General features: G+C 35.4%; 3 protein-coding genes across 3 annotated transcripts; all 3 read right to left on the bottom strand.

The window, feature by feature from the left end:
* Positions 1-173: 173 nt before the first annotated feature.
* tbx19 (T-box transcription factor 19) lies at positions 174-11848 on the bottom strand. The gene is made up of 8 exons (XM_058777745.1): positions 11144-11848; positions 8761-9025; positions 6126-6260; positions 5728-5789; positions 4363-4424; positions 4057-4245; positions 2579-2714; positions 174-2481 (listed from the first exon to the last, which is right to left on the bottom strand). The coding sequence occupies exons 1-8, from the start codon at positions 11371-11373 to the stop codon at positions 2244-2246; spliced, it is 1317 nt and encodes a 438-aa protein (XP_058633728.1). The 5' UTR covers positions 11374-11848; the 3' UTR covers positions 174-2243.
* A 1616-nt stretch (positions 11849-13464) lies between these two features.
* sft2d2b (SFT2 domain containing 2b) lies at positions 13465-18957 on the bottom strand. The gene is made up of 8 exons (XM_058779049.1): positions 18737-18957; positions 18399-18488; positions 18220-18305; positions 17207-17288; positions 17049-17084; positions 16831-16889; positions 15027-15056; positions 13465-14639 (listed from the first exon to the last, which is right to left on the bottom strand). Exons 1-8 carry the CDS (start codon positions 18797-18799, stop codon positions 14600-14602), a joined length of 486 nt encoding a protein of 161 aa, XP_058635032.1. The 5' UTR covers positions 18800-18957; the 3' UTR covers positions 13465-14599.
* A 473-nt stretch (positions 18958-19430) lies between these two features.
* On the bottom strand, positions 19431-23920 carry si:ch211-207l14.1 (E3 ubiquitin-protein ligase DZIP3). Its single transcript, XM_058779944.1, has 4 exons — positions 23310-23920; positions 21365-21622; positions 20441-20539; positions 19431-20125 (listed from the first exon to the last, which is right to left on the bottom strand). Exons 1-4 carry the CDS (start codon positions 23499-23501, stop codon positions 20018-20020), a joined length of 657 nt encoding a protein of 218 aa, XP_058635927.1. The 5' UTR covers positions 23502-23920; the 3' UTR covers positions 19431-20017.
* Positions 23921-24056: the final 136 nt, after the last annotated feature.

Genomic DNA, 24056 nt, shown 5'->3' with positions numbered 1-24056 from the left:
CACAACAATACAAGTACTGTCTTATACATAAGTTCTTGTCTTTTAATTATTATTAAACATATCAGGTACATAGTGCACTAGCAGTCAGGTTCAAGACTATTGTAGTCACTTTTCACATCATATTAAGTGCTACTTATTTATTTTATTTTTTTTAGGTCTTTGGGGTCGAATATCAGCTGTAGAATTTGGTTGCTTTTTAATCCAGGTACTCGTTTTTTTTTTTTTTTACATTTTTAAAAGTCTTAAAATACGATTTGTCATTGCAGACCAAAAATAAGGGCTAATATGAAAATATAAGAGAAATAGAAAATGAAAATATAAGAGATCAGGGGATTAAGAAAATTCAGAACATTTTCTTGGTCTTTTCTGAAGCCATTTAGAAACTGTATGTGACTGTTTAGGTGTGAGTGTGTGAGAGAGAGAGAGAGAGAGAGTGAGAGTGAGAGAGTGAGAGAGAGAGTGTGTCTGTTGCATGCCCATAGTGGCCTAAACATGCCAAGGGCCCATTCACTGGACAGCTGTCATTATTTTTTACACTCATGTGAAAACAACAGAGTGGTCCACTCCACCGGCACGATTAAAATAACATTTTCAAGAGCGGAAAAATATGATGGGGGAATAATTGTCTTCTCTTTATGCAGCGTTTTAAAACTGCGGCTAAGTGAGGCCTGCTTTTGGAGGAAGCAGAGGTGTGTGTAGTTGTGTGAATGCAGTTGTAATGTGTTTGTGTTTCTGCCTGTGAAAGTGTGAATGCAATGAATGTGTGTGTGTGAGAAAGAGAGAGACAGAAAAAGAGATTGTGAATGAATGCGTTTGCTGTTGTGGAGGTAAAAAGTCCAGGTAAGAGCGCAATCACTGTGCCTGCCAAAACACTGCCTTGTTCCACAAGCCAAAGTGGTTTAATTGATTAACTAACCATTTATGCTGGGGCCTAATTGTAGAGTTTTACCACAGTTGTAGTTGCATTAAGCTTTCTCTTCGAGTCACTCCAGTCAGATGTTCTGTGTGCAGAAAACAGCTTTGAACTTTTGACCAGACTGTACAAATGTACAAAAAAGGACAGTGAAAAGAAATAAGAATATAAGATAAAGGAATGAGTTTCTGTTACATGTACAATACCCTTCAAAGGTTTGGGGTCAGTAAGTTTTTTTTTTAAACAAAATTAATACTTGTGATAGTAACAGCATTTACAATGTTAAAAAGGATTTCTATTTTAATTAAATACTGTTCTTTTGTACTTTGTATTTATCAAAGAATCCTGAAAAAATATATCACCATTTCCATGAAAAATGCAATTGGGTTTTCAACATTGATGATAATCAGAAATGTTTCTCGAACAGCAAATCCGCATATTAGATGGATTTCTGAAGGATCATGTGACACTGAAGACTGGAGTAATGATGCTGAAAATCCAGCTTTACCATCACAGGAATAAATTCGATTTTAAACTTTTATTACAATAGAAAACAGTTAATTAAAATAACATTTCACAATATACAGTTTTTACTGTATTTTTCATCAAATAAATGCAGCCTTGGTTTACATAAACTAAAAATCTAAAATCTCAAAAATTTTAAAAATAATCTTACCGACCCCATACTTTTGAACACTAATGTACATTTATAGTTATAGGACAGATGTTTTATGCAAATGCTGACTTTTTTTTTTAATCACTATGTGTGTTCTCTGGGACCTGAACCCATGATCTCTGTGCTGCTGTTAGATGATCATTGACTTTGACGACAACATTCACACAAAAGCTGTGCTCAGATCCATTGCAATGACTTGTAATATACCAAAATACGATGTTGCAACAAGTTCACAACACACTGAATGCACAAAAAGTTTCCCTTTTTCTACCAAAAAAGATAAAAGAGGGCCCTGTCCAGATCTGTGATCTTATAGACTATGCTTCTTCGTTTCTTACAGAGACCATTTGTCTTTCTTTTAGGATCCTTAGAATTCCTGTCTGGCAGAACCCTTTGAAAATTTGGTAGCCCAATTTGGTAGGTGCCTCAAATATCCTACTGTTTACTCCAGGGAAACTTTTTTCTTATGATGGGGTTACTGGAGGAACTCCTGACAGTAGAATTTTTAATTCCAACAAAGCTATTAAGCGTAGATTCAGAGAAATTGCTGATGGCGTCATTTGGGACAGGACCATTGACACGTCAGAACCAGCTGTACACTCATAATCTTCAAAGATCATGTACACCTCTTTCTTTGCAAATAAATGAGAACACTCAAAATGAGTGGGTGGAGACAGAAGGCCAGCTCACCCCGCCTGCCCTAATGTGATTGGTTTGATCTACACAACCCTCAGAGCTGGTTGGTCCGTGGCCCTGCAGTAAAGAGCAGGGTGATGTTGAGGTGGAGCCTCCATCTGCGGGCTCCTCCTGGCTGTGTATGGTGCTCACAATGCCCCCTGGAGGACTGGATGATACAGTGCAACTGCTCACAGTCCACAGGCATGGATACTGACTGAAAATCACATGAGCTTATTTACTTATTTACACCACCTTATTGTTGGAAATATTGTCATATTGTGCAAGACTTAAAAGTCGGTTTTCTCTCTGACCTGCTTGCTCCAGGTGAGCTTGGAGCAGGTTGCATAGACAGCATCGCAGCAGGACCAGGAGGAGACACACCTGTCCATCCCTCGTGACCAGAGAACATCTGCACAGCACCTGGACTCAGATTCTCAGATAGAGACACTTTAAGGAAAAATGAGAAAACTGAAGTGAGTTAACACAGAAAATACTGACAACTAGAAAAACTTGACGTGAAACGATATGTAAAATATTTGTCAGTTTGGAGGTTGAGTATGGATCCCCTTACTTTTATTATACAGAAATACATTTCTCCTTTTGTTTTACACAGGAGGAGTAAAGTCATACAAGTTTGAAACTTGACGGTGAGTGAACAATTATGTGATTTAGATTTTTAGATTAATTATTCCCTTAACACAGGGGTTCCAATTTTTTTGTCAGCCAAGCCCTTTGAACATAAAATATTTGGAAGTAACCCCCAAGATTTTAAGATAATATTTCAATAATGTATAGACACATTTGTATATTTATGGTTCAATGATGACTGTTAATGGTCGCATGACATGAAAGTAAACGCATAAAATATTTAATCTTTTTTAGTGTTTTTATATATGGTTTTATTTAATAATAATAATAATGATAATAATAATAATAATAATAATAATAGTTAGTATTATTAGTTTAAACTAATTATTAAAAAAATGAAGAATATACAGTAATATATTACTGTTTTAAATTACAATTGTGCTGCAAAGTACAAAAAACAATTATTTGATAATTATAACTATTTTATTTTACACCACAAGTTACGATAATACTTATGTTTTAAATTCTTCTATTTCAAATTTTTGAAATCCTCAAGCTTTAATTTTGGTGAAATACTGGTGAAATGCAGTAAAATTCTATCCACAAAATGCTGGAAATTATGCAAACGTGAATAAATGCATTAAACTCACAGCACATGCAGAAATAGAGTTTGTGAAAAGCAGCCTTTACCATGAACCCAAAATTCAGTTTTATTAATTATTAGCATACAAACCCCCTGCATTTCCTTCATGAGCCCCCATGTCTTTACACAAAAAAGCATGATTGTCTGTAATTATAGACATGATTAAACTGCACTCTGTTAAATGTCCGTCTCATCCGTCCTTCGGATGAGACGTTAAACCGAGGTCCTGACTCTCTGTGGTCATTAAAAATCCCAGGATGTCCTTCGAAAAAGAGTAGGGGTGTAACCCCGGCATCCTGGCCAAATTTGCCCATTGGCCTCTAACCATCATGGCCTCCTAATCATCCCCATACACTGACTGGCTTCATCGCTCTGTCTGCTCTCCACCAATCAGCTGGAGTGTAGTGGGCGTTCTGGCGCACTATGGCTGCCGTCGCATCATCCAGGTGGATGCTGCACACTGGTGGTGGATGAGGAGATTCCCCCCTTACATGTAAAGCACTTTGAGTACCCAGAAAAGCGCTATATAAATGTAACAAATTATTATTATTAAATCACCTGAGTTATGGCCACGGTGGTGATGATGGCGGGGCAGGTAGGGTGAAGGGTACGGGGCTGCTCGGTGCCCGTGCAGGCTTGGGTAGTGTTTGTACCCATGGTGGGGAGTAAGCGGTAAACCTCCTGGGTACGGAAAGTTACCACCACTAGCAGAACACAGTGTGTCTGGATTTGATATGAACCATCCGCCTGCAGCCATCGAATAGACACCAATATGATTCACATAACATAACGCTCTAAATATTTCTTAAATAGGTCTATAAATCAGACAAAATTGATTATATAAATGGAAAACGAATGACTAACAGTGCGGTATGCCCATATGCTGGTTTTCAGCTGGAGGTTCTAGATGATTCTTAGGATGGCTCCTATGGAGAGAAAAGGCTTCATGCATGAGACAAACCTCAAAATATAGAACTAATATATTATAATGGTTAATAATACACATAAATTAAACACATACACTATTGTTCAAGTTGAGATTTTTTTCATGTTTTTCAAAGAAGTCTTTTATGCTCATGTGTCACAAGATCCTTCAGAAATCATTCTAACATGCTGATTTGCTGCTCAGGAAACATTTCTTACTGTTATTTGTTGAAAACAGCTGTTGCTTATTTTTGCGAAAACGGATAAATTTTTTCTTTCACAGAAAAAACTGATTTTTTTTTGTAGTAACAATCCAAATATCTTTACTGTCACTATTTTTAATGCATGTATGCATTTATGGATGTATGCATTAATGTAAGTATTAAAAATACCGAATGGTATAATGTATGCAAAGATTACCTAAATTATCACGAGTCTATTTTTGACTTTTTTCCATTATTTATATAATTTTTATATCATGTGACACCTGTCAGGTTTGTATTGGATGTACATCACCACAGGTAAATATTTCATAATCTCTCTTATACTTTTACTCTTATCAAGACATATCACTTTTAATTTCATCACATAAAGTTTCTAACAATTTGATTAAATTTAGTATTCATCTTTCACTGGTGTATGGACTGTGCTGGAAAATCTTTTTCTGTAATTCAAATATATATTAGTTAAATAGTAAAGTTTTATATCAAAATAGTATTTATAGTACTTCCTTTAATTTCTGTTAAAAAAAAAAAAAAAAGTCTGGAATCTTTAATTAATTATATATGCATATTATATCATTTTCTTTATGCAAAATCTAATTTCTTCGACCATACTTTAATAAGGTTCTCATTATTAACTGTCTATTAACTACAGCATGAGATTCACCCTCTAATAGTTTAAATGTACACTGTACAGTATTTTTTCAGAGGAGTGCTGTACCTCTGCTCTGTTGAAGTTATGACTACATCTACTGGGGTATAATAATTCAGCGCTCATTCCACCAACATTATTGTGTAATATCTCACACATTCTTCACTGTAGCCGCTCAAAATCTCTCACTCTCACTTCACACTGCCTCTCCAACAAGCTCCTTTACTCACACACTCACTCGATTCAAAGCATAAACGTTTAATAATTGGTCGCTAATCACGGCTGATTTCGCACAGTAATGCTAGCTTGACTAGCGCTAATGCCCGCTATGATATTATTATGAGTAGAAATATGCATTGTTAACTTGGTGAGAAAACTTATCTTCTGACACTGACGGTGTTTGTGGTTTAATGTCATTTAAATGAATTGTACCTTTCCTTTGCATCAAGGAAAGCTTTGGCAAACGGATTGTGCTTTATCTTCAATGCAGTTATCTGTGAAAAGAAGAAGAGGATAGTGAGGATAAAATATCTCAACTATTTTATGGTCATTATATTTTGGATTTAGCAAAACATAAGCAAGCTTTATTTTAAGGGTACAGTTCACCCAGAAAGATTTACCATTCTTTTCTGTCATATGACTTCAGAAGACTTTTATATACTGTAGTGCACAAGTTGTATAGACTACTTTTAGGAGCTTGATTATTCACTTTCATTGCATGGGGAAGTGCAACAACAACAACAACAACAACAACACTTTTCAAGTAGTAAGAAATGTTGCCTCTCTCTTTAGACTTGTTTAACCTAAATGTGTTGTGAAGATGCCCTAACCTCTTCATTCTGGTAGGCTGTTACAGCGATGAACTGAGTGTCTGTGAAAGAGATGTTGGTCACCATCCTGTGGCTGCCTCCTACACGAACAATGTGAATCTGAGGCTCGTACTTATGGAGAGAATTCAGCATGATCTGGACCAAGTAAACAGAACAGAAGAGAAAAGGAAAGTAAGAAAGAATTTATTTTATTTATTTACAGAAGATTACTTTTATAAGATCTATAACTGACTTTAAAAATCCAGGTTCACACTGTACTAGTATATATTTTTAAATTAATTTTGTGAATTTAATATGAGGTATCAAACAGGATACAAAACTGCAAAGTGGTTTTGAATGTAAAGAATGAAATCCTTAGCATTTCATACAACTGTTGTAAATGGCTATAATACGTTTCATTTTTCAGTTATGAGTTACCCATAAATCCACACACATTACATATCACATATTTTACATATAATATGTTAATTTAATATATTTTAAAGTGTAATTTACTCCTGTGATGGGAAAGCTGAATTTTCAGCATCATTACTCCAGTCTTCAGCGTCACATTATTCATTCAGAAATCATTCTAATATGCTGCTCAAGAAACATTTCTTAGATTCAAATTTTAATGTCAAATATAGTTTAATGTCTAATTTTAATATCTACTTTTTTGTATAAAGTTACCTGACGTAAATGGTGGCTATTTTGCAGTGCTGTATGGCAAAGTTAAAACTCTGTTTTGACAGTACTGAACTTGGATAGTTCACCCAATAATGAAAATCTGTTACCATTAACTTACCCTCAAGTTGTGCCAAACCTGTATGCCTTCACACAAATGCTGAACACAAAAGAAGATATTCTGAAGAATGTTGGTAACTAAACAGCTGATGGTATCCTTTGACTTCCATAGTATTTTTTCCATACTATCAATGATAGTCAATGGCTACCATCATTCTTTAAAATATCTTCTTTTGTGTATTAAAAGAACATCATGTGTGACCCTGGACCACAAAACCAGTCGCTGGGGTATATTTGTAGCAATAGCCAACAATACATTGTATGGGCCAAAATGACTGATTTTTTTTTTTATGCCAAAAATCATTAGGACATTAAGTAAAGATCATGTTCCATGAAGATATTTTGTAACTCTCCTACTGTAAATATATCAAAACTTAATTTTGGATTAGTAATATGCATTGCTAAGAACTTCACTTGGACAACTTTATAGGCGATTTTCTCAATATTTAGATTTTTTTGCACCCTCAGATTCCAGATTTTCAAATAGTTGTATCTCGGCCAAATATTGTCCTATCATAACAAACCATGCATCAATGGAAGGCTTATTTATTCAGCTTTCAGGTGATGTATAAATCTCAATTTCGAAAAAAAATGTACCCTTATGACTGGTTTTGTGGTCCAGGGTCACATATAGGTTTTGGACAACTTGAGGGTGAGTAAATGATGACAGGATTTTAATTTTTTGGTGAACTATCCTACTACCCTACTCAGATGAGAAGAAAATGTAGACTACTGTATCAATACGTAATTATTTATGTAATAAATCTGTGGGATTTGAACTGTGTCATAACATTCCAAGTCTTCAGCTGAAAATTCAGACAGCGTCACCCTACTGTATATTGTTCGGTCTGTAGATACTGCATTATCTTTGTTTTGGTTTCAAAAAAATTCTTCGGATGACTGCAGTGACCACGTCAAGCACAAATAAATCTATGAACCGAATTCTGAGAAACAGACGGATGGAATGAGAGAGAAAAGCAGCATTTTTTTTTTTTTTAACTGTAATTGGTAGATTACAATGACTGATGAGGGGCAGGTACTCATCTGCATGGCTACAGGGGACATAAAGGGCTTTGTGTGCTTTTCTCTCCCCGCTGCCTTTTTTAATATGTTGCCTTTTTGAACATCTAAGGACTGATGGCTAAATTAATTTTGCATAGAAAAAAACAGAGGTAATTACCATAATGTACAACTAACCACAGCAATTATTTCATTTAGAGCTGGTTCTCTCTCATCGTCCTCTCCGCTGCCAGCTCTGCGTTTAAAAACCCCGGTAAATAGGGAACAGACAGGAGGGGAGGGGTCATGTAAATACCAATAATAATTTGGTGGCGGAGTCATGCTCGAATGGAGCGGGCTGGAGCACCTCACAGCGGCCCCGCTGAAAGCCAGGATGGCTAGCTGAAGTAGACCACTCTCTGTCTGAACGGCAGGAAGTGCATTAAATTAGAAAAGTGGCAATTAAGAGCTGTTTATTCCTGTTTACATGCAGTCCCTGCTGAACAAAGGGGCTCCATAGGTGAAGTGGATACAGAGGAGCGCACTAATTGTATAAATGCACACTTGAAATTTCCCCGTGGCAGCGCACAGGGTGATTAAAGGCAGGCCAAGACTCCTAAAAGCTACAGAAGCCTGTTTGGACACACAAGAGCCCTGAGAGGCTACTCAAGATTACGGAACGGGGTCATGTACGACTTTACACACCTGCACAACATGAGCGTTAAGTGTGCATAATGTGCAGGGGGCATTTGTTTTCTCAGACTTTGTACAGGGAACGATTTAGTTGAGAAATCGGCCAAAGAAAGTGCAGTGGGAACTTATGTGTGTCTGGTATGTGTCAGCATGTCAGCACCTGACCGCCTCCGTTGAGTTTGTTGGTCAGTTTGACTTTGTTAAAGGACACCGGGGCCTTCATCCAGTGGGCACCGAAGTTGGGCGAGTCGGGGTGGATGTAGACGCAGCTGTGACTGTGAGGCTCAGGTTTGCCCGCAGGGACCCACTCGCCATTCACGTACTTCCAGCGGTGCCCGTCTGCAGGGCTGAAGTCCAGCAGGAACGAATACATGGCATTGGAATCCAGACCTGTCACGCTGACCTTCAGAACTGGAAACATCCTCCTACAAAGGACAGAATAATGCTTACTGGATCTGCAAAAATGCTTTTTCAAAGCTGGAAATAAAACAAAGATTATTGGAGTTTATTTACAAGGAAATACTATTTCAGTCTTTCTATTTCCTGTTTAATTTCAACATGTAGTTTCTTGATAATTATTTGTGAAATTTACTAGGAATTTCTGTTTCTGAACCAGTTGTACACTCTTAAAATAGAGACTCTTTATTGGTGTTCTTGGTTCCACGAAGAACCTTTACCATCCATTGCACAAAAGATTCTTTCACTCTCAAAAATAAAGCTTCAGAAAGGGGTTTTCAAAGCGACGCCACAGAAGAACCATTTTGAACCTTTCAGTGAACAGTTCTTAGAAGAACCACCTCTTTCTTCTCAGTGTGAACAACATTTTAATAATCTAAAGAACATTTTTTTCCACTATTCCTTTTGTGGAATAGAAAGGTTCGTCATGGAACCATCAATGACAATAAAGAACCTTTATTTTTGAAAGTGTTCTTCAGATTATTACAATGTTCCTTACACTGAAAATGGTGCACTGAAAGGTTCTTTGGGGAACCCAAAACGGTTCTTCTACGCCATTGCTGCTACAAAACAAAAACAAGACATTTTTCAAAGTATCTTATAACTGTAGGAACAAACTTTTGAAACATCTTGTGCTTTATTTAATTCATTTATTTTTTTGTCCATACAATGAAAGTCAAAGGTTTCCAATGTTGTTTTGGACTCAACTGACATGGATTGCCGCATGAAGAAGAATCAAAGTCATACAGGTTTGGAATGACATGAGGATGAGTAAATGATGACAGAATTTATATTTCTGGGAGAACACACAATCTTATTCAATCTGTCCAAAAGCTTTCACACACTCACATACATGATTAAAAAGTTATCCCCAACAATGATTCATACTGCCTGCCAAAACTCGACAAGCACGAACTTCATGAGAGGTTGGATGCTAGTCATTTTCCACTTTTTTCCCCCCATGATTATTTTTTATGGATGAGAACAAGTTTAAGAGGGGCTGCAAATGGAAGGACACCCACCTGCAGAGCTGACCTGTAACTACTGAATGAGTTGGTCAAGTCACCCTTCAGCTCGATAACACCACAACAACCCTTTTCAATTAAATTAATCTGCCTGTTCCAAAAAAACATAAAAACACCACCATGTGCCAATACCAGCAACACAAAATATTAACCTGCCTAGGGATGACGAGGCATTTTAATAGAAGAACAGATAGATAAATGGACCGCAGGGACCTAGTTTGATTTTATTAATGAGAACACTTCTAAAAAATTAACACCAAAACTACAACTGACAAATAAATAAACATTTTCATAAGTTTAGATTCAAACTATCACACTGACATTTTTCTGTTCTCTCAAGAAGCAATATTACAGTCCATTTAATGTTTACACTGACCCCTAAAAGTTTTAAGATACCTAACACTTAAAAATGCTTGAATATCATTGCATTGGCACCTGCAAACCTTTTTGTTTTGCTATTTTTGAAAGATCAAATTGAAGCAGGTGTTTCTTTTCTTTTCTTTTCTTTTTTTTTTGTGTAGAATATATATTGTTTTATCACTTAAAAATAAATATCTTTTGTGGAACGTTTTTCTTTAAGAGTGTTTGTTATCTTGCTTTAAAATAAATGCCACTTGATTTGATATTTTGTTAAATAATGCAAATACATTATAACGAATCATAGCCTATACATAACGTCATTGTCCAAATACTTTTTGGGGTTAAAAAAATAAGAAATAATAAAAATTCTTTAAGACGCGAATTTCATATTTCTTTACTAATCTTTATACTAATTACTAAAAAAACCGCATAAAACCTAATTTTCTGACAAAACACGAATTAAATACTATATAATTATAACCATAAGTTCTTTACTGTATAAACAATAAGAACTTGTAATTTACTTGAACGTAATTTGTGAAAAATAAATCGTTAAGTTCGAGTAAACATCAAGAAAACATCCGTTTACTAGCAGCTTCTGTGCAAAACAAATGTATTAATTAATATCAATTAATATGAACAAACTCCACCGCTTTATCAAAAGACTTTTACAACTTCGGCATCAGGTTCACGGTGGCTCACCTGCCGTTCTTGGTCACAATCATCTCATTGGTCACTTCTTTGAATTTCCTCCAGAGTTCGGAATCTTCCAGGGTGACTTTGAGCTGTTTCTCAGTGGGGTCTCCCTTCTCTCGGCCGGCCTGTAACTCGTTCTCCACGACGCTCAGCAGTCTGGTGATGCAGCAGTCGTTGCTGCCCCGAGCACCGGTCACCGCTCCGCCGCCGCTCCTCAGCTCTTCCTCCACCTTCATGAGTGACGGGAAAATCTCTCACGCGCTTGACAAGTACAAAAGAACCGGACTTTAACTTTAGCTCTCTAGAATTTATGAGGAGATTTAGACGTAACGTTGTGCCTAACACAACTTTTGGGTGGCTTCAATCATAAAAGAAAAAAGACTCTCTTTAGCGTACTAGCAGTGTGTATGTTTGATCTGTACCTTCAGCTCTCTGCGACCACCTGTTCTTATGACCGGAGGAAAACCTGCAGTCACGTGGGCTTCTGCGATTAAGTGATTCATTCACAACCCATTGTTTTCAGTTCAAACCCCATTTTAATGTGCTACATTCAAGTTTATTTTCAGTCTTCACATTTATATTTAAGAAATACCTTGTTTAATTAACAGGAAAAACCTGAGCAGAAAGTTCAAAAGAAACTTGCAGGCATAACACTTCAGTGAGAAAAAACAACTTATGATAGGCTAATAAACTATTTACTATTTAAACTAAACTGAGCTAGACAATGAAATCTCTGAATTCAATAATGAAATGCCTTTAACTGAAAATTGAGTGTTTAATCTTATCATTATACATTACTGACACTCTATCCTCCAATTTGATACTGTCAAGTGCTTTGACACAATCTGTATTGTTAAAAGCGCTATATACATAAAGGTGATTTGACTTAATAAACGCTACCTTATCTCAAGCAAAGGAATGAAAAACATGATGGAAAATCATGCTCCGGATTTCTTTTATATGCAGGCGACTGCAAATAGGCTATATAAATTACTTCTGATGTTCCTGCTTTTTCAGAACCATGGACAGCTCGTAATTTCTTTTTGTGTGTGTGTGTGTGTGTGTGTGTGAAATGTATCAAAATTGTAAATGTATCAACGGTGTGATGTAACGTTAATTATTTAAAAATACATAACACTTTAAAAAAAAAAGAAAAAAAAAGAGATTTGAGTACAGCTCCTTTATCACGTTTCTAATTTCTTAAAGTTATTTGGATTTTTTTAATTTTTCTTTCTTTTCTGTGCGGCTTAAAATTATCAGCAGGAAAAAAAAAAGTTTTATTTAAAAGATCATAAATATGATTGTCAAATGGCAACAATAAGCAAGGAACTTTTTTGTTGTTATCTGACGATAGAACCATAGAGCACAAAGCACCCCTTCTGAATGTGTATCTTTCAGATTTTTAAAACTAGTCTCCATCACATATTTGTGCCTTTTATTATAACGGGTTTTGCTCGGGTGAAACGGAAATACTGATAGGCTAGCTGTGTTCATAACATACATCATTTTACGTAAGAATAGGCTATTTTTCAATAATTGAATGCAAAGACCAAGCACGTGAGTTTTAAACTTTCAAATTCGGACATTCTTATTGGTCACTGACCCTTATATTTAAAGCTTAAAACAGATCAGAGCATTCGGTTTACACAAATGTGCCTCAATGTGCTATGACCTGATATATATATATATATATATATATATATATATATATATATATATATTTTACATTATAACTCTACAACAAGGCTAAATCCATATATTTCCTTTTAAATTAATGATGGAGCTGTTATTTGTATAGGCCTGCGTGATGCGTTAAACCTCATTTACTGAAGTCGGACTGGCATGAAACATCAGAACATCCACTGTGATTCACAAGATGGACTCATATGTGAAGAAGGCGTAAATAAGGGCATACTGTCAAAGAGCTTTAGTATTGTGGAAGCCATGTGGAGCAGAAATCAAATACTGGATGTTCTCTGCAGCGGGCGGGAATGAACGGAAACTCGATCCAGCGACCGGCGCACTAATCACAGAGCCACGCGCATGGAGATTAGAGGATTCAAAGAGTTTAAACCCGAAAAAAAGAGTCTCATTAGCGGAGAATCCTCTGGCATATCAAACATCAGCAAACCAACCCTCCCTGACCTTTCACTAGCAGAGATGACTTACGCACATCGGTCAATTTATAAAAATCTTATTGAGACTCACAGGTGCATTGTGGGACGGGGCTTCTTAAATGATAGCATGTAAGCACTTATTCATTTACAATACGAAGCACTCACCTGAAAATGTAAATAAAACTAGAATTAGAGAAGGGAAATTGATTAACGTAGACTAAATGAAACTGAATAACTTTTAATAGCAACGATTGTTATAATGTCCATACAGCATAACAATTCTTAAACACCTCAGATTGTTTTCATGGAAATAATGCAAATCTATATAATGAAACAAACATGGGCAATTAATCACCACGATGTAGGGAAAATGTCCATTTCAGTCATGATAAAATAATTCTGGAATGTATTTTTCAGTCAGAAAAATATTTGTATACATACAAATAAAACGAATCTCTGCAGTAAATATATAAGCAGACATACAGTAACAATTTAAAAAGACAACAAGGAGGAAAACTACCACTGTCATTTTTGAAATTAATACAGTTAAAAGGAAATGTGTCTGACATGATTTGAAAATATGAAACATTAATCAGAAAAAGCCACATCATTTTGCTCCTAAATAGAAAAAGAAATAGTTGTTTGAAGACAAATGGACATGGTATACAAGATATACATGGGCACCCTAACGAGTGTTTAATATTTGACTTATCTAATAAGATAGCAATAAGTAATGAGACATATCTGTCATCCTTTTACTTACCTATAATAGATAACTTCTGAACTAAAATATAATTGGATCAATTATTTAGAAAGCCCTTCATCATTGTCTTGTTCTAGCAAAAAAGGAATAAACCTAAATACTAAAAAAACCCTGCAAACACTGGTTACATTTCTACCCTACCTAGTCCTCAAGTAATCCTTGGATGACGGCAGAGAGGAAGGGACGTAAGAAGGAATTATTAAGCAATTACACAGCAGTTAAATGTAAAATAAGCTGCTCCATCTTGCTGCACCAAACATGTCACTAGTTACAGGGCAGTGTCCGAAACTCGACCATTTACCTAATTAGATCGTTTCATCCTTCATATTTTCCTACTTGAATGTAAAGCACAGGTGTGTGTGTGTATGTGTGTGTGTGTGTGAGAGAGACTACTTGTCTGTGTGTGCTTGTTCACACAGATGGAGAGTGTCCATCCGTTGGAGAGAGTAAGGGGAGCCTGTAGTGTGGTGTGGTGTCTGTGCCAGGTTGCAAAGTGGGTACATGAGTGGCATTGAAGGCAGCACCGAAGCTGGAGCCAAAGCAGCACACAGAGAGACAGCCAAGGCCAAATGTAGAGGTATCTCACTTGAAGCATGCGGAGAACAACTTAATAATTGCATCCCTACATAAAAACAAACAGCCAAAGGTAAACAAATGCCAAAGCCAAAAAATAGATTAAAAGTGTCTTTTTTGGCTGTGACAGAATGACAGTTTTGATTTTAGTATATAAAGCAATTATGTGAATTTTTACACACAATAAGCACTTAAATTGCAAAACTGATATTTCAAAATGGAAATGGCTGATTTTCACAATTATACATGTATATATTATATAATAGATAATATTGCAAAAAAAAAGCAACTACTATAATAAAATAATTAGGTAAGCTGGTCCAGTGACAGTCTTGGACATCTGCTATTTTTTTATGTTGCTATATCACTTAGCTAATTTATTTGTAATTTGTCTCCTCAAATGACTTTTTTTTAGTGTATGGTTAAAGAAACCTACCTTGCAAAAGGAATGTAGGATAAGCTATACCTGTGAAATAAAAGGGAGAACATTTAAACAGAGACAAATAAATTAAAATCGTAAGCTACATTTCCTTCTCTTATGTTTTATGGGAACTTTCAATAGACATAATGATTTTAATACCGTACAAGTATATTCTCTTCTATACCCAACTCACTCCTAACCTTAACCCTCAAAAATAACTTGCATTTGTACAATTTCAATCCATCCATCGTGATTCATATGCCGCTTTCCTCATGGGGAGCAAAAAATGTCCCCACAATATTAAAAAAAAATTCCAACCTAGTCTCTGAATCTGAATTTGTACATATTCTAATTCGTACGTTTTGTGAAAAAACAAAACAAAATTTTGTGAAAATTTGTAGGACTTCGTAGGAATGACCACCCCTAACCCCGCCCCTAAAACTACCCCTCACAGAAAACATACAAAATCACATGAGCGAGGTCGTACAAATTAACCACCTCGTAAAATATGCACGAATTGGTCAGGAGATAACGTTGAAAAATTCAGGTTTTACTATCCTTGTGGGGACATTTGGTCACCGTAACATAGGGTTTTGCACCCACGCACACACAAAACTTAGCCCATAAATAAGATGTCATTACAATTTAATATGGAATAACAGCAGCATTCACTGCATTACTTGTATTGTTTTTATTATAGCTACCAGAGCAGGGTCACTATTGTCCTATTTTTATAGCTTCTTGATAAGAATGTCTGTTAAATATCTTCAGTGTAGATAAACTATACAAACACTGTTCATGTGTCAAAATCCCAACTGCTGCTGATGTAACTCTTCCATGCTCAGTTTCAAGCGCTTTTGCATCTACAAGTTCTTGAAGACAACAATAAACAGCATCTTTTTTGAGTTTCTTGTTCTGTGATTGAAGGGTTGATTTATCTCTTATTGTATATTAGATTTGTTTATCATGGATTTAAAGGTGCCATTCTGGAACTTCTGCTAGACTTAGCGACTGTATAACACACATCCCCTCTTTCCAAACTCCACCCACTGTAATCAGAGATGGAGCAAGAAAGAGGGCAGAAGAACATCATCTCAGTGCTGCCAAAATCAATAGCAGCAAAATAGCATTCTGGAGCTTAAAGGGATAGCTCGCCCAAGAATGAAAATGAAATTTACTCACCCTCAAGTAGTACTAAACCTGTATGAATTTCTTTGTTCTGTTGAACACAAAGGAAGATATTTTGAAGAAAGTTTGTAACCAGGCTGTTTTGGGGCACCATTGACTTCAACTGAATGGTGCCCCAGAACTGCTCTCTTTCCCACATTCTTCAGAATATCTTCCTTGGTGTTCAGCAGAAAAAAAGACATTCATACAGGTTTGGAACTACTTGAGGGTGAGTAAATGATGACAGAATTTTCATTTTTGGGTGAACTATCCCTTTAAATTCAAAGATCCGCTTCGACTCTCAGATTCCTGCTTCAAATATGTGGGCCCACTGAAAGCAGAAAATAACTTCTGAAAGCTTAACAAAGCCCTGGGCCATCACAGAGACAGGTGTGAAATTTCAGGATGCCTATTACAGTGATATCTGTCAGGTAATAATGCCAGTCCATTAAAAAGAAAACATATCGCTTACAGCACTGCATGGTTCAAGGTTTTTTTTATTGTCTTATATCACTGGTGTTCTCACTTTCACTCATACTTATATATACACATTTATGTTTGTGTGTGTTTGTAAATATACTCTATATATACACACAATTACAACATTTATACAGTCATATATAAAAGAACGTAACTATGGTTGGTATCTTACCATGTAAAGGCCAAAAACTGGAGGATACAGAACAGCAGAGCAAGGCCTTTGTTCTTCCACTAAATACAAAAACAAAGAAATTAAAAAGATAAGGAAAGGAAACAATTACTTTATCATAATAAATATGCAAATTTACACACTGTGTTACATAACACATTATGACACCAATTTTATAAGCATAACAAAACAAAATCGTGCCAATTAAGAAACCCACTTACCCAAAAAGCAGCACAGAAGGTTAGCACCAGGCATGTCTTTAAAAACACAAATGTTTGTTTAACAGAAAAAGGAAAAAGGCCAATTAGCGAATTACATGAAACACTGAATCTCTCTGTGCATTAGTCTATGATATCTGTATATGTATGTGTGCTCTCACAATCATAATGCCAGTTGCCAGAGCTCTCGTCTTGTCACACATCTTCTTGAGTTGCTTTAATGGACCCATTAAGAACATTGTGCTGAAAACAATCCACACCCAAAAGACCTCAGGATTGATTTACAGATTCTCACAGATGCTACACATCACTGCGTACATGGGTCAATCTGTGACATTACTTTTTTCTATTCATTTATTCACAAATGCTTTAACATTTGCAATTCATACAGAAAATGAGTTAAATACATTCATCTGTAGTGAACGTGTTTTAAATCTCCAAAATAATAATTCTGATATATATTTGGGGGCATATTACATGAAAAGGTTAAAAAATGGGCTTCTATAATAATTCTAATAAAAATAATCTTTGATTATTATTTCTTCTTGTCATTTTGTTTTTACTTAGTTCTCATATGATGAGACAAAATTCTGGAGTATCAATGTGATTTAATTTTTTGAGCCATTAAAACAGATTTATGGTTTCTCAGACATTAAGCAAAAAAATAAAGATATTTCGACTTTATGGCACTACAAGGTTAGTTTAGGTATTTAAATGTAAAATGGTATGACCACAAGAAATCTTCATATTTAAAAAAAGTATGCGATAAGGAAAATATTTAATACTTTCCATTTTACTGTAAAAATGATTATGAAGTTGTGAATAAAACAAAGATTTCTGGAGTACGTTTTACAAGAAAATACTAATTCTACTTCATTTCATGTTTAATTAAATGTTATTTGCAGTTTCTTTGCAATTATTTGTGAACTTTACTAGCAATTTCAGAGTAAAATTTGTTTCTACATAGATTTTCAGTGTGCTTATATTAATTGACATTTTAAAGTCACTTTCATTTGTAAAAAAAAAAAAAAAGTGTTTTTCAACTCAAACATCCTTATTTGTCACTGACCACATGCCAATGCAAACATGGTGTACCATTTTGAACAATGTTGCCAGTGACACACCTTGGGTGAAATAATATCAAAGGTGGACAGATAAAAGCTGCATGACTCACCTTAATAGAGAAGAAATATTACCTAAACTGTAAAAGACTGCAAAGAGTGTCAGTCCGCTTCTCGGGACCCAAAGCAAGCAGGTTCCCTGAATGACAAAAGTAAGGAAGGAGTAGACGTTTAACTATTGTATGTACAATTAAAATAAAACGATAAAAAACGATTCGTGGACTCGTCTTACCAAAACTGAACACAAGACGCCCGCCACAAAACACGCGACGAATCCCTTGACTCGCGTGCCCCATCCCAGTGTTGATGCTTCATTCGCTGCCTAAAACAGCGTTTATATATTCATGTTCACAAACAGAGATTTAAATCAATTTGATATTCATAAACAGGCAGATATTTAGCGTTTGCTAATGACAGTCGGGTAAGCACATGTACGCAACAAAACAAGTAACGTTAGCAAAAGTCTAGATTTGAATTCAAAACGATACCCCATCATTCTCTAGAAATAATTAGACTTTAAAAACATTGAAAAGTGTAATGCAGTAACGTTAAACTGTTAAACGCAACTACCTGCAGTACGTTGAGGTCGTCATTGCCATCTTGGCCACTCAAAACTTTCTTTAATTTGTCCATAAAGGTTCAGGTTGATGGGGTTTAAAAAACAATCCAAAAAAGACGTCTCAAGTTACAAATACTGGCTCGAAGCTACTTCGTTCAAGTAAATATGTATTGATTCGTTCCTTTTCCTGTTTGAAAGTAACAGGTGCATACGATAACTTCCGTGTGTAGCCACGGCAACGATTACGCGACGTCATTACGCTCGACGTTCTGAATCGAAACAAACGTGTTTTTTGTTTCCTTCGTTCTTTAATCTTTAATGCGCTTGCATTTTGTATTATATTCACACCGATGGAATAAAGTAGGTATCAAGATGTTTCTAGACAATCCATGTAGAAAAACTTTTTTGTGGAATTGTATTGCCATTGTTTTACTCATTTAAACTTTAAGTATCTACACATAACATACTCAAGTGAAAACTTAGCTAGATATTTACATGAAAGTAACTTAAACTGTGCAAAATAACCCCACAATAACTTAACAAAAATTGTCTCATTGTTATGCTTTATGTAAGGCTCTAAGTGCATCAGATGTTAAATTAAAATTGTTATAGCGCACACTATAGTTGTTTAAACCTCATTGCAGACATGCAATTACGTTTATAATGTAAATAAAACATCAAAAAACTCAAGGACAAATATGATGACAACATTGAAATAGATTTTATTGGCGGTTTTCTGTAAAAGTTTAGGAAAATGATTTTGACTTGTTAGTTCAGTAAGAATCATTATAATTCTATATCAGGATGATCAGTGAAACACTGTATGAAAAAAAATTAACAAAAAGTACTTAAACACATTTACTCAAGTACACACCTGGGAAATGCAGGCCTTCACTTTTGTTGATAGTATTACATTAGTTACATGTTTTGAAAACAGAACATTGCGAGAAGGCCTACTTTAAATTACTTTCTAATATAGTGAGGTACAGTATGAACAAACTTCATACAACTGGTTCAGTTTACTTACATTTTTGCAGAAAAAGATATACAAAATAGAAAATAACATATTTTCTTAATATGTAAATATGATTTTTTTTATTTAACACTTAGTGATGTTAAAATCAGAAATGCTCTAATAATCTGTTTCTCCTGAATAGCAAATTCTGATTAGTCATATGACCACCTTTTTTTTGTAGCTGGCTCTTTATCCATGCTCAGTTATCCACCATCATGTCTGATGTTTTGGTTACCCATCTGATATCCAAGGTAGTTTGAATGGGAGCTGGAAGAGCTCAGGGCACTATTACTCTTGTAGATGTCCAGTACAGGGGCTCTGGCATGGCAACATGCTTTTGACACGTGGGACAGGTCTGCTTGGTCCACAGCCATTCCTCTATGCACTACAACACAGGAGCATGATATTTAGTTACATTCAGCTGTTTTGTACAATGCTTTCAAAGGACAGTATCTCAATACCCCAGTGAACAACACACAGGGGACAATGGCAAGTATGATACTCCCTAAGATGGTTATGGAGATGATTAAAAGTCTTAGGAGTAAACAAAGGCTCAGCAGCTAAAACAATGTAGAATAGATCTATTATCTGAAATGTCCTGGTTCCTGGCCCATTTATATTTGGAAATTTATGTTTTCTGAAGCTGAATTTGATCATTTACAATATCCTGGCAACTAGTTTCTAAAGTCTGAACTTTTACCTCACTGTGGAAGCTGTGGGAACAGTGAAGCTCTCTAATAACGCCTCCTCCTTTGCGTAGGTCGTCATGGCAGATCAGACACAAACTGTCTGCATCACTCTACAAAACAAACACCTCATTATATCAACCAACTCGGTTAGTTTCATCTAATTATATTTGATCAACATTACTTGTTTTCTGTGAAGTAACCACTAAAATAAAGTGATAGTTCTCCAAAAAATGAACAACACTGGCGTACACTGAATGTCATTAAATATCATCTTTTGTGTAAAAAAAAATTAAGAGTATGGAAGCTTGTTTCCACCACGGGACAAAATAAATAAATAAATAAAAATGGGGAAAAATAAAAGGGAAATTGCGACTTTATATCTCACAATTCAGACTTTTTTTCCCCTCACAGTTATAAATTGTGAGACATAAACTAAGAATTGCAAGATATAAATGTATAAATAATTTTGAGATATATAGTCAGAATTGTGATATAGAAAGTTATTTTATTTTGGAAACAGGCTTCCATACAATAGAATGTGAATGTGTATAAGAATTTATACTTAAGTTAAAGTATAATTGATTTGCAAATATATCGCTAAGTCAAAACTATTAGTATCTAAACAAAATATTCAAACATACTTTGATTGAATGTAAAAAAAATAAATAAAAATGCATAAAAACCTGTTGAAAATAAATCCTCAATAGGTTGTTTGCTGCTTTTTAGCTTTGTTCATTTAGTTTTTGCTTCAGGACATAACATCTTGCACTTACACTGATATAGCCTCAGATTTCTCTAGCCTTGCCAAAGCGTTGTATCATAACAATAAAATGATCTTATGCTTACTCTTGTATCTAAATGCTCGTGTGATTGCATAACCTATGGTAGTCATTCACAATTTTACACATTAAAAAGCAAAATCATATCACACCAACCAGAGACATGACATTGCGGCTCCTAAACCGAGCTTTTCTCTCCAGAGGCTCGTGCACCTCAGGGATGGTTGGGATGGCATGTGGGCGTCGTTCGCATACGCTGCTCTTGGTGTGCGCACCCTCCTCACAATTGGCAACATGGCTGGAGCGAGAGCACGGCCTCGCCTCACCGCTCTGAAGCCAGTGGCTCAGGTACGCTGGGCTAGGGCTCGTGGTAGCAGTGTGCAGACGGCTCAGATGCATCGCATTCAGCTGAGCCTGAAAAATATGCATGCATGCATAAAATTAAGGAAGTAGCACATACAATTTGTTTTGATTATATAATGAAGTTACTACAGTATAAAGCATTAGTGAAAAGTTTAACTGAAATTACAAAATTTTAAACACTAAAGAACATAAAATAATATATTTTGAAGAAATTGCTCAGTTTTTATTGTTTGGTTTACACAAATTTAAGCCAATGGACTCCATTGTTGTTTTATTTGCAACAATATTCAAAAAAAAAAAATTATTTTTTTTTTGTTCCACTGCTTGTACATATCAAAATTACAAAGAAATGGCAAGTAATTAATTTAACATGAAATTTTAAAGTGGGTCTGAAATGTATTTTCTTTGTTTTATTTGCAACTTCGAAAAAATGCTTATCAAATCTGATAACGGAATTTGATAATTAAGAATGATGATAGAATTTATTTATTTTTTGGAAAGAGTATCTCTTTAATGGCAGCAGTAGTTGAGCTGCAGAAATCCACGTTTGTGTAAAATATGATGTTCCATACTATACAGAATGTGAGAGTGATACAAAGAGCATTTCATATGATGAGTCCACATGGAGTACAAGTGCAGAATCTTACGTACTTATTACTTTTTAAATCAAATTAACTATTTTAAAATCTGCATTTTTGCAGACACAGCACAAATAGAAACCCTATAATCAAACGTCTAACTCTATTTAATCATTTTTGTCCAAACAATGAAAGGTAATTTCAGGATAAACTGCTCTTAAGAGTTTGGATTATGCAAAAGTGTCCTGCACTGATGTCTGATATCACTAACCTGTAAAACAAAGTGAAAACTGAAATGCACATTTGGATTCACAGCCTAAATGAGCAGTTTTCTGTACAAAATGTGACATAATAATAATTTACAATTAGGATCTAAGAGAATTGGTCTTCATTACTGTAGGGCAAACTGTTCATTTATGAGCGACATCATGTTTTTCTTTTACTGAAGAATATTTTTAACAAATCAGTAGTATTAAAATAATTAATTTTAGTTTTAGTCCTGTGAACTAAAAAAACAGAAATAAAAATTCATATAACTGAGTTGAGATGGTCTGAATACTTGCAAGGCAAGTAAGAAAACTTCATAAACAGTGACACTGCAACACCTTATAAAGTGCTTTAAAACATTTTTACATTCACATACTTACTTTCATATAAATACACACACTGTAAAAACTGATTATTGTTGTGTTTTACAAGAAATGACAATTTCAGTCTTTCTACATCAAAATTTAACATTTAATTAAATGTGTTAATTGCTGTTTCTTTGTACTTAATTGTGAAATTACAGTAACTAGCTATTCCTGAGTGAAAACTGTTCCAGCAGCAATTTCTTTCAGTGCGTATAAGGATGACATAGTTATAGATTACAATCTATAGAGTTCAAATAAAAATAACAATAAACAAAAATAAAAATGCAAAATTAACTAAGAAGGTAGGATAATTAAATTGCTTTAGGAAAAGCCCTATTAAGCAAGTGTGCTTTGAGATACTATTTAAAAAGTGTTAATTGAATCAGCTGCTTGTTGGCTGTCTGGAAGAGAAATCCAGAGCTTGGCACCATAACAACTGGTGTGTTTCTGCTCCCATTTAAAAACCTGTATGCCATACAAACCACACACACACACACACACACACACAAACTTATACTGGGTACTAACCGGACATGGAAGTGAAGCTCTGCGACTGGCCAGTGATCTACTTGGAATTGGGACATCCCAACTGCTCTTCCTCTCAGCCTCTGGCTCCTCTTCCTCTTGTTCTTCTTCCTCCTGCTCCTTCACATTTTCCTGCCCTTCATATCCTCCCTGAAATGTGGTAAAGATTTCATCTTCCTCTTCCTCGTTCTCCATGTCAGCCGTACCTGTCACAAGGCTTTGAGACAAATACCTCTGAAAGAGAAACTGCAAGGAGCAGCAGCTTGAAGCTTGCGACTGGGTTCTGGACGGGCCTTGGATTGCTGAATAAGCCTCTGTAATTAGATCCCCTGGTTTTCTTATCCCATCTGTTTCCTCTGGAACTCTAAGCCTCGTAGAGACGACACAGGGACTGATGCAAGCTCCTTTAACTCCTCAATAATCTGTTTAGGAGAGAGGTGGGGACTTGGAAGAGGAGGGAGGGGATTCTCAAAGCTCTCTGGAAGAATCCCGCTCCAGATCTATTCAGAATGTTCTAAATACTTTGGATACTGCATCTAGAGAACACTAATACAATGCATTCTTGAAAAAATCATCAGATATCCATGTGAATGATATCCAGGTTGGTAATTCTGGTATGAAAAAATGTTGCCAAAGAAACATATTTGGCTTTTGTCTTCAGATTAATGAGACATTAAAATAAATTTAAAAAAACCCTTCATTTCGGAGAGTTTCAGAAAATTCTTTGTGGTTATTTTCAGATATTAAAAA

Source organism: Onychostoma macrolepis, chromosome 06 (assembly GCF_012432095.1).
Source record: "Onychostoma macrolepis isolate SWU-2019 chromosome 06, ASM1243209v1, whole genome shotgun sequence".
Classification (NCBI taxonomy): Eukaryota; Metazoa; Chordata; class Actinopteri; order Cypriniformes; family Cyprinidae; genus Onychostoma; species Onychostoma macrolepis.
This window is presented reverse-complemented; position numbering and strand designations above follow the sequence as displayed.

Bases quoted from the DNA above. Each gene is read 5' to 3' on its own strand.
- tbx19 (XM_058777745.1), bottom strand. From the start codon at position 11,373: ATGAAGGTGGAGGAAGAGCTGAGGAGCGGCGGCGGAGCGGTGACCGGT. The intron at 4,425-5,727 runs GTACAATTCATT...TTCTCTCCATAG, and splicing joins TTCCTTGATGCAAAGGAAAG to GAGCCATCCTAAGAATCATC. The intron at 4,246-4,362 runs GTTAGTCATTCG...CGATGGCTGCAG, and splicing joins GCATATGGGCATACCGCACT to GCGGATGGTTCATATCAAAT.
- sft2d2b (XM_058779049.1), bottom strand. From the start codon at position 18,799: ATGGACAAATTAAAGAAAGTTTTGAGTGGCCAAGATGGCAATGACGAC. The intron at 16,890-17,048 runs GTAAGTGGGTTT...TTTTGTATTTAG, and splicing joins CCTTCTGTGCTGCTTTTTGG to TGGAAGAACAAAGGCCTTGC. The intron at 14,640-15,026 runs GTAGGTTTCTTT...GTTTTTATGTAG, and splicing joins TCCTACATTCCTTTTGCAAG to GGATGCAATTATTAAGTTGT.
- si:ch211-207l14.1 (XM_058779944.1), bottom strand. From the start codon at position 23,501: ATGGAGAACGAGGAAGAGGAAGATGAAATCTTTACCACATTTCAGGGA. The intron at 20,540-21,364 runs GTTGGTGTGATA...TTTGTTTTGTAG, and splicing joins GCCGCAATGTCATGTCTCTG to AGTGATGCAGACAGTTTGTG. The intron at 20,126-20,440 runs GTAAAAGTTCAG...CCTGTGTTGTAG, and splicing joins CCCACAGCTTCCACAGTGAG to TGCATAGAGGAATGGCTGTG.